This window comes from Corylus avellana, chromosome 10, assembly GCF_965113065.1.
Source record: "Corylus avellana chromosome 10, dhCorAvel1.hap1.2, whole genome shotgun sequence".
Classification (NCBI taxonomy): domain Eukaryota; kingdom Viridiplantae; phylum Streptophyta; class Magnoliopsida; order Fagales; family Betulaceae; genus Corylus; species Corylus avellana.
In genome coordinates, this window is record NC_142499.1 from 12,656,676 (window position 1) to 12,667,185 (window position 10,510).

Sequence of the window (10,510 nt, forward strand, 5' to 3'; positions counted from 1 at the left end):
AGAGATTAACTTCAATCAGATGTCTTACTCTCAAGTCCAAGTTGATGGTTGTTACATCCCCTATCAACTTGAAGGGGCCTATTAACCTTCGTAATGGAGATGAAGTCCCCACATCACCTTTGAATAAAGATAGCAATCTATAAGATAAGAAACAACAGCATGAGACACGTAGTTACTCTCCAAGTCTATCAGCAAGATCAAATCTATCAATAGATTTGAACTCAAGTCATGAATGCATATCAAGAGATGCAACAGCTCACAAGAGTTCTCATTTATCTTCACAAGAATTAGATAATGGTTGACAATTAGTTTGAATGTATTCTGTTCTTATAGATCACTGGTTTAAAACTCAAATGTATTTTTTATCTCCATTGATTGTATTATCTCTGTAACAAACTACTCTCTATGTTAAAAGCAAAACATACGGGTTTGGTATCTTGCCAAAACCCTTTGCATCACTCACTCTTTCACATGTCTCTCCTCTCTTAGATTTTTGTTTAGGTAACAAAACATTTTCTACATAAAAATCATTCTGTCACTAGAGTTTTGGGATTGGAAGAAAAAACTCTTAGAAGAATTGTCGAGAGGTTCTTGAGCAATTGTGGTAGAAACAAACGGGTTGTTTGTTTGATGTAAATATGATGTTCATTACAAAGGTTTTGTAGGAATTTCTTACTTGTAATTGAATTCTTTTATAGTTGATGAGTATTCTAGGTTTGGTTGCCCCTCAGTCGTTCACTTTTAAAGAGTTTTTTAAAAAGTTTTTAACTTTTTCATCAAATTATTTGTGTTAATTGATTTTCTGTTTTATAATATTTTGTAATTAATTGTATGGTTATGAAATTTTAAATTCCATAATATATTGGCATACCCGTATTCAAAGAAAAACCTTGCTTGCCTTGTGGGCCAATATGTTGTCAGTTTTACTAGCCGGAGTTGTCCTCGTGACTCTAAATGATTAAATTATTTGATACGGACGTTTGGCCGGCCACTTGCCATCGTCATCCGTGATCTTACACTGAGCATCCGTGATCTTCTATGGCATTGGATATTTGTTAAACTAAAAAAAGAAACAAAAGAAACAGACTTATTGTTGCTGGCCCATATATAGGCACAAACGTATACAATATAATGATAATAATATAACACTAGTTAATTTGAGAAAATTTCACTGAACATTATTCACGGGTTTTGTTAAACTAAAAAAAGAAACGAAAGAAACAGACTTATTGTTGCTGGCCCATATATAGGCACAAACGTATACAATATAATGATAATAATATAACACTAGTTAATTTGAGAAAATTTCACTGAACATTATTCACAGGTTTTGATATGAACTATCTAAAGTTTTAAAACTCTCAATTTTACTCCTCAAATTTTTAATTTGATGTAATCTCTCATCGGACGTTAAAACAGAAGGTAAAAATGATAAAATGAAAAGTTTTATAAAATTTAAGAATTACCTTTAATTTACACTTTTTTTTTTTTTTTTTAAGAAAACGTAAATTGAATGGTATTTTTGTATTCTTCATAGCCTCTGTTAGGATTTCACGCCGAATCTTAACGGATGTGTAGATTGCATCAAATCAAAAGTTTGATGAGTGAAATTGAGAATTTTTGAACTTTCGATGATCCTTTCAAAACACGTGAAGATTTAGATGGCCTTTGAGAAGTTTTCCCGATTAATAATATAATATAATATATTATTATTATTATTATTATTATTATTATTATTATGATTTGATTTGTATGCATGAATTCCGTTTAAAAGCATAAGCATCCAAAATGTGTTGATAGCCGCCCTTGATATTGCAAGTGATGGCCACAGTTATTTGCCCATTCTTCCCACCTCTCCCTCTATATAAACTCTCAAAGCGAAGCCCAACAACAGCAGAAGAAGAAGAAGAAGGAAGCCATTTACATACAATACATATGTATATCCCAAGAATAATGCAAATGAAAATTACAAGATTCCTAGTGTTTTTCTTTGCCCTTCCTCTTCCTCTTGTGTTGGCCGATCTGCAGGTAGGTTTCTACAAATCTATGTGTCCGCAAGCAGAATCAATTGTACAACAAGTAGTGCAAGCTGAATTCTGTCGAGATCGATCCATCACCGCTGCCTTGCTTCGCATGCATTTTCATGATTGTTTTGTCAGAGTAAGATGTATATTCAACCATTGTTATATTATTATTTTGGTGGCAAAAAATACCCAATCATCTCATTTATTTATTTTTATAAGAGTAATTAAGATTGATGTGCTTGCTAACTAATTTAGATTATTGCAAACTATCTCGTACAACCACCTCTTACAAAAATGCTAAGAATGTATTACTCTCCTAGTCACTCTTCTGTTAGCAGCAATCCTTTCTGATGAACACAAACGGCATTAGAAAATATATATATATATACAAAGTTACATGTTGTGTTACGATTCTAGTGTCTTACATGAGTTAAGGGCTTGTTTGTGATTGTATTAGAAAGCTTAAAAAGTACTTTTAGTACTTACAAAGTCGTGCCAAACAAATTAAAGCTAACATGTTTGGTAAAAAAATTTTTAAACTATTTTTTTTTTAATTTTTAATTTTTTTACTTTTAACTTTAAAAATTGCCAAAACATACTTTTGACAAAAACTTAAAAATAAAGTTTTTGCTAAAAAAACATTTTTTTACTTAATGCTCTATTTCTCAAACACAATCTTAAACAGGCTCTAAGTTTAATATTCACTATGTATGTATAAGTTCTTGAGCACTCCCTCATTGCAAACTGATTTTCAATTATAAGTTCTAGCTAAATTGAGTTCTACAAACTAATCAGATTGGTTAATAGAATTACATTTGCCTTCTTCTAGAACCTATAATTATTAAAATAGGTAAAGTACAATATCTGCTTAGTTTATCATTTATAAGCAGTTAAATTTGAAGAGAAAAAATTAATTTATCAAATTTAGAGAGCCACTTTTAAAATAAGTCAAATATCAAATTCTATATACCTTTCTCTATTTTAGTTAAATATTATTATTTTATTAGTCTGAAACCAATCAGTTAAGAGAGACGGAGGTAAAAAATAAGTTTAAAAAATTATATAACTTTAACTTTTTAACTTTTGAAATGTAGTGAGCATCTATGACAAGAGTTAAATATAAAGTAGAGAAATTAGCTTGTTAAATTGGCGCTTTTATGAGTTTTGTTAGATTTTTAGAGAAAATCTAAATATAAAGAGCCCATTGTAAATACTCTATGACTTCTAGACGTTTCTGATTGTTGTTACTTAAGTCTTGCGCCATGTGAGAGAGGCACTTTTGTGACATGTGTACTAATTAACATGTTGTCTATATTAGGGTTGTGATGCCTCTATACTAATAGACTCAACAAGTGAGAAGGCATCAGAGAAAGATGCTGGGCCAAACCAGACTGTACGAGGATTTGAAGTTATTGATAATGCCAAGAAAAGATTAGAGGCTGCTTGCCCTTCAACCGTTTCTTGTGCCGATATTATTACTTTGGCCACCCGTGACGCTGTTGCTCTAGCCGGAGGCCCCAATTATACATCAGCAACGGGAAGGCGCGATGGGCTTGTCTCCGATCCTGAACAAGTGTTGTTGCCGGGACCAGCACTTTCTGTTTCTGGGGCATTGCAATTTTTTACTGCCAAAGGGATGGCTCTCAATGACATGGTCACCCTTTTAGGTGCTCTTAAATCATCACTTATTTTAAAATTTTGAGAATAAATTTCACAACATTCTTTTAAATTTTTATCCGTTTTGAACTTACTTCTTAATATTCAAAAACTCTTAATTTAAGGTATCGAACTTTCAAATTTTTGCAATATCTCATTGTGTTAGGATTTTCAGTTAGGTCTTGTTAAAATTCCCAAAATACTCATTTTATTTTATTTTATTAAAACAAATAAAAACAATTGCAAAGATTCAGGCATATATATTTTTGCAAATTCTGTCAAATCCTTACCAATGCCTGAATCTTTGTAATTTTTTATTTTATTTTTTTATATTGAAAACATTAATTATGGTATTTTAGAAATTTTGATAGTAGTAACGGAAAATCCTAACCAAAGAGGATATTGCAAAAAATTAAAAATTTGATACCCTAAATTGAAAGTTTTTAATACAGTGACTCATTTAAGTGCTCTTAAATCACAATTTATTTCAAAACTTTAAAATGTTAGGAAATAATAAATTTAATTATTTCATCAATATTTTTCAGGTGGGAGCTTAAAAAAAATTAATTAATTATTTAATTAAATATTCTAACATGCAGGAGCACACAGTGTGGGAGTAGCACATTGCTTCTTCTTTGACTACAGGCTTTCCAACTATGAAGGCTTCGGGGCTCCGGATCCTTCCATGGATCCTGCTCTGATTGCAAAGCTCAACATGACCTGCGCGAGGAATGCGGGCGCTACTGCATTTTTGGATCAAAGTACGTCGTTCGCCATGGACAATCAATTCTTTAAGCAAATTCTTTTGAGGAAAGGTGTTTTGCAGATTGATCAGGAACTTGCGTTGGATAATTCAACCGCTCGCTTTGTTTCTGGTTTTGCATCAAACGGGGTCGTATTCCACCAGAGCTTTGCAAAAGCTATGATCAAGTTGGGCAGCGTCCAAGTTCTTGTTGGGAAAGCTGGAGAAATTCGGAAGAACTGCAGAGTTTTCAATACACCCAAGAAAAGTAAATAAATTCGAGCCTTTTAAGGATTTTATATCCTCTTTTTTAAATATTCATGAGTAGAGAGACGACTGTGGTAATTCTATTTTTTCTCATTTTTTTCTTTAATTTTTAATTTTTAATTTTCTAATTTTTTTTAAGATTATTAGCTTAATATATTATACTAGAATTATAATGAAATAAATTACTTTCTTACTGTTATGAATGCATTCATGCATTTGGTGGATGACCATTTAGTTCCATCTCTTGGAATTCTACACATTCATATCATCTTTTAGAATTCCTATAACATCCATGTAATACATTAATGTACCCTCTTGTTTCATATTCCCCTTTTCATATTCCTTAACCTCCCATTATGATTCTATGCCTATAAAAGGGAGTATTGAGTTGTATGTAAATCACACAATAATAGAGAAGAATAATACATAGTTCTTGAAGAACTAGTTTCATATATTGCAATCTTTTATCTTGTCTTGTTATTTTCTTTAATTTTACAACACGTTATCAGCACGAAGCTCTAGCCAATTGTTGTGTTCTTTTGATCATCAACATCAAAAGCTATCCGTGAGGTATTCTCAATTCATTAAATTTTTATTGTTTTATGATTCATGTGAGATTTATTATAAAGCTATCATAATACTTGCATATTATGATTCATGTGAGATTTATTATAAATTAGAATTTTATCATACTAATGTTATGAATATGATGTCTTCTAATTTTATATGCTTGAAGCATATAAAAATTGAGTACCTTTCGGTAAAGAATCCCTTGATCTTGTGGAATAATTTAAGGGAGAGATACGAGCACCAGAAGATAGTTATCCTCCCAAAAGCTCGTTATAATTTGATGCACCTGAAGTTGCAAGATTTCAAGAGTGTCAGTGATTAACTCTGAACTCTTCAAAATCAGCCCACAATTAAAATTGTATGGAAAAAAAGTCACTGATATGGATATGTTAGAAAAAACATATACCACATTTCATGCCTCGAATGTGCTCCTGCAGTAGCAATATCGAGAGCGTAATTTCACAAGATATTCTGAACTGATATCTTGCATTCTAGTGACTGAGCAAAACAACGAGCTATTAATGAAAAATTATCAATCTCGTCCAACGGGTTCTACACCATTTCCTGAAGCAAATGGAACCTCATTTCATGGTAATAAAGGAAACCATGGTCGTGGATGTAGACGTGGTAGAAGAAAAAAAACATTATAAAGGTCAAAGGGAACGAACTCATAATTTTTACAAAAGAAATGCTCCATACCACCAGAAGTGGAACCACATTGAGGCGAAACAAAATGAAAACAAAGGTTTACAGAATAAACCTACAAAGAACTATGAAGATAAATGTTACATGTGTGGTATGAAAAAGATATAGATCACGTACCTGTCGTACGCCTAAACATCTGGTAGACCTATATCAAACCTCCTAAAAGAAAAGGAGATTGAAATGAATTTTGTTAATCACAGTAATCCTAAAGATTCTCCAATTTTTGGTAATACTCTAAATGGAAAGGGTAACATTCATCTTAATGTTTCTGATTTCTTTGTAGACTCTAACACAAAAACTGATCTTTTCATTGGTGATAAATATGTCTATAACAATTAAAATGTTTTCATTGTGTCTTAATCACATTGAGTTTACATTGTTAAATTTAATTGTATTTTGTTATTTTCTTTTTGATTAATGAAATTTTAATATATATTTTGTTTATATATAGAGGTATGGGTCATATTGATGGAATGATTAATTTCAAGATGATTGGTGAAGATTTGTGTCTAGCAGACAGTTGTACAACGCACACAATTCTTAGAGATAAGAAATATTTTCAATACTTGATATTAAACAAAGCTAGTGTCAATACAATATCAGGTTCATCAAACCTAATCAAAGGCTCTGGAAGAGCGAATATTATATTGCCAAAAGGAACAAAATTTTGTATTGACGATGCTTTGTATTCTTCTAAATCTAGAAGAAATTTAATTAGTTTAAGGATATTCGTCTAAATGGTTATCATGTTGAAACCACTAATGAAGGCAGTGACGAATATCTTTATATTACTTCAATAATTTCGGGCCAGAAGCTCATATTGGAAAAACTGTCTGCTTTCTCTTCCGGGTTGTATTATACAACAATAAGAACAATTGAATCACATGTTGTGATGCACCAGAAGTGCTCTAATCCAAAGATGTTTATGCTTTGGCATGATCGTCTTGGACATCCGGGAACAATTATGATGCGTCGAATAATTGAGAACTCTCATGGGCATCCCTTAAAGAACCAGAAGATTCTTTTACCAAGTGATTATCCTTGTGCTGCATGTTCTCAAGGTAAACTTGTTATCAAACCATCCCCTTCTAAGATAATTGTTGAATCTCCATCATTTTTACAAAGGATTCAAGGGGATATATGTGGGCCGATTCACCCTCCATGTGGGCCATTTAGATATTTTATGGTTTTAATAGATGCATCATCTAGGTGGTCACACGTTTGCTTGCTTTCTACTCGTAATGTTGCATTTGCTAGACTTCTTTATCAGATAATTAGATTACGAGCACAATTTCCTGATTATCCAATTCAATCTATTCGGATGGATAATGCGGGTGAATTTACATCTCAAGCATTTTATGACTATTGCATGTCAATTGGAATTAATGTAGAACATCCTGTTGCTCATACTCATACTCAAAATGGTTTAGCTGAATCGTTTATTAAACGACTTCAGTTAATTGCTCGACCTTTGCTTATGAAAACAAAATTACCTGTTTCTGCTTGGGGATATGCAATATTACACGCTGCATCATTAGTTCGGATCAGACCAACAGCTTACCAAAAATATTTCCCTGTGCAACTTGCATTTGGTCAACCACCAAATATTTTTCATTTTCGTATTTTTGGTTGTGCTGTATATGTTCCAATTGCGCCACCTCAACGCACTAAGATGGGACCTCAACGTAGACTTGGAATTTATGTTGGTTTTGATTTTCCTTCTATCATTAGATATCTTGAGCCTTTAACTGGTGATGTTTTTAAAGCACGTTTTGAAGATTGTCATTTTGATGAAAACATATTCCCATCACTAGGGAAAGAAAAGTCGTTGCCAGAAGCACGACAAGAAATCACTTGGAATAATTCGATATTATCTCATTTTGATCCTCGTACAAATCAATGTGAACTAGAAGTTCAGAAGATCATTCATTTGCAGAGTATTGCAAATCAATTGCCGGATGCATTTACTGACAACAAGAAAATAATTAAGTCTCACATTTCAGCTGCTAATACTCCAGCGAAGACAGAAGTCCCTGTCGGACAATCAATTAATACAACAGCAAATGAGTCTAAGGCGCGCCTGAAGCGTGGAAGACCTATTGGTGCAAAGGATAAAATTCCCCGGAAGAGAAAAGCACAAGGAAATGAAATCGGTGCTCCTGAAGAGGCCTTACCCACAAAACAGGCAACGAAAATTGATCCATCCAAACTTTCTGTACAAAATTCTCCTGGAAAGGAATCCCCTGAAGAGGAATCTCTTGAAGAGGAATCTCCTGAAGAGTTACCTCCTGAAGAGGAACAGGTACCTGAAAATAATGAGATCTCAATAAATTATGTAAGTACAGGAGAAATATTGGATAGAAATAAAATTGTTGTCGACAACATATTTTCATTTAAAGTTGCATTTAACATTACCAGAAGTAATGATGATATTGAACCACAAACCGTCGAAGAATGTCGACGTAGAAATGATTGGCCAATGTGGAAGGAAGCAATTCAAGCAGAATTGAACTCACTAGCAAAACGTGAAGTATTTGGACCTGTAGTCCAAACACCTAAAGGTGTATCGCCTGTTGGATACAAGTGGGTATTTGTACGAAAACGAAATGAGAAAAATGAAATTGTGAGATACAAAGCAAGACTTGTTGCACAAGGTTTCCTGCAGAAACCTGGTATTGATTATGAAGAAACATATTCCCCTGTAGTGGATGCAATTACATTTAGATTTTTGATTAGCTTGGTAGTTACAGAAAGTTTGGATATGCGTTTAATGGATGTGGTTACAGCATATTTATATGGATCACTTGATAATGATATATACATGAAAATCCCTGAAGGATACAAAATGCCTGAAGCATATAATTCGAAATCTCGAAGTATTTATTCTATCAAGCTACAAAGATCTTTATATGGGTTAAAGCAATCCGGACGCATGTGGTACAATCGTCTTAGTGAATATCTATTGAAAGAAGGATTTGAGAATAATCCAATTTGTCCATGCGTTTTCATTAAGAAATCAGAATCCGGATTTGCTATCATTGCAGTTTATGTAGATAATTTAAATCTTGTTGGGACTCCAGAAGAGCTCATAAAAACTGCCACGTATTTAAAAAATGAGTTTGAGATGAAAGATCTTGGAAAGACAAAATTTTGCCTTGGTTTACAAATTGAACATTTTCCAAATGGAATTCTTGTTCATCAGTCAACATACACAGAAAAAGTCCTGAAGCACTTTTACATGGAGAAAGCTCATCCTTTGAGCACTCCAATGGTTGTTCGGTCACTTGATGTGAAAAAAGATCCTTTTTGCCCTCGAGAAGATGACGAAGAAATTCTTGGTCCTAAAGTACCATATCTTAGTGCAATTGGTGCTTTGATGTATCTTGCAAATTGCACACGACTTGATATAGCATTTTCAGTTAATTTATTAGCAAGATACAGCTCTGCACCAACTCGAAGGCATTGGAATGGGGTCAAACATGTTCTACGTTATCTTCGTGGAACAGTTGACATGGGATTATTTTATTCAAAAGGTTCAAATTCACAATTAGTTGGATATGCAGATGCGGGTTTTTTTTCTGATCCGCATAAAGGTAGATCTCAAACAGGATATCTATTTACAAATGGAAGTACTGCTATTTCATGGAGATCTGTCAAGCAAACACTTGTTGCTACTTCTTCAAATCACTCAGAGATTATTGCAATTCATGAAGCAAGTCGGGAATGCACATGGCTAAGATCAGTAATTCAACACATTCGAGAAAAGTGTGGTTTATCCACAATCAAAGATAGCCCGACAATATTATATGAAGATAATGCTGCTTGTATCACACAGATTAGAGGAGGATATATTAAGGGTGATAGAACCAAACACATTTCACCAAAGTTCTTTTATACACATGAGCTCCAGAAGAGTGGTGATATTGATGTTAAACAGATACGATCAAGTGACAATTTGGCAGATTTATTTACCAAAGCATTACCAACTGCAACATTTAAGAAGTTGGTGAATAACATTGGAATGCGCCGACTGAAGGATCTTTCATCATAAACAATTGAAGCTCTTCATGCTAAAGAGGGGGAGTAAAATGATTATGCTGATTGTACTCTTTTTCCTTCGCTAAGGTTTTTCCCACTGGGTTTTCCTTTGCAAAGTTTTAATGAGGCAATCCTAAAGCATACGAAGGCACACAAGAATATTGTACTCTTTTTCCTTCGCCACAGGTTTTTTCCCACTGGGTTTTCCTTGGCAAGGTTTTAACAAGGCATATTCTTAGTGTATGGTCATCCAAGGGGGAGTGTTATGAATGCATTCATGCATTTGGTGGATGACCATTTAGTTCCATCTCTTGGAATTCTACACATTCATATCATCTTTTAGAATTCCTATAACATCCATGTAATACATTAATGTACCCTCTTGTTTCATATTCCCCTTTTCATATTCCTTAACCTCCCATTATGATTCTATGCCTATAAAAGGGAGTATTGAGTTGTATGTAAATCACACAATAATAGAGAAGAATAATACATAGTTCTTGAAGAA

At 33.2% G+C, this 10,510-nt stretch overlaps 1 protein-coding gene across 1 annotated transcript; it reads left to right on the forward strand.

Annotated features, from left to right (window-relative positions):
* Positions 1 to 1,845: 1,845 nt before the first annotated feature.
* Positions 1,846 to 4,753, forward strand: LOC132162093 (Peroxidase superfamily protein). The gene is made up of 3 exons (XM_059572343.2): positions 1,846 to 2,160; positions 3,343 to 3,691; positions 4,280 to 4,753. Exons 1-3 carry the CDS (start codon positions 1,936 to 1,938, stop codon positions 4,696 to 4,698), a joined length of 993 nt encoding a protein of 330 aa, XP_059428326.2. The 5' UTR covers positions 1,846 to 1,935; the 3' UTR covers positions 4,699 to 4,753.
* Positions 4,754 to 10,510: the final 5,757 nt, after the last annotated feature.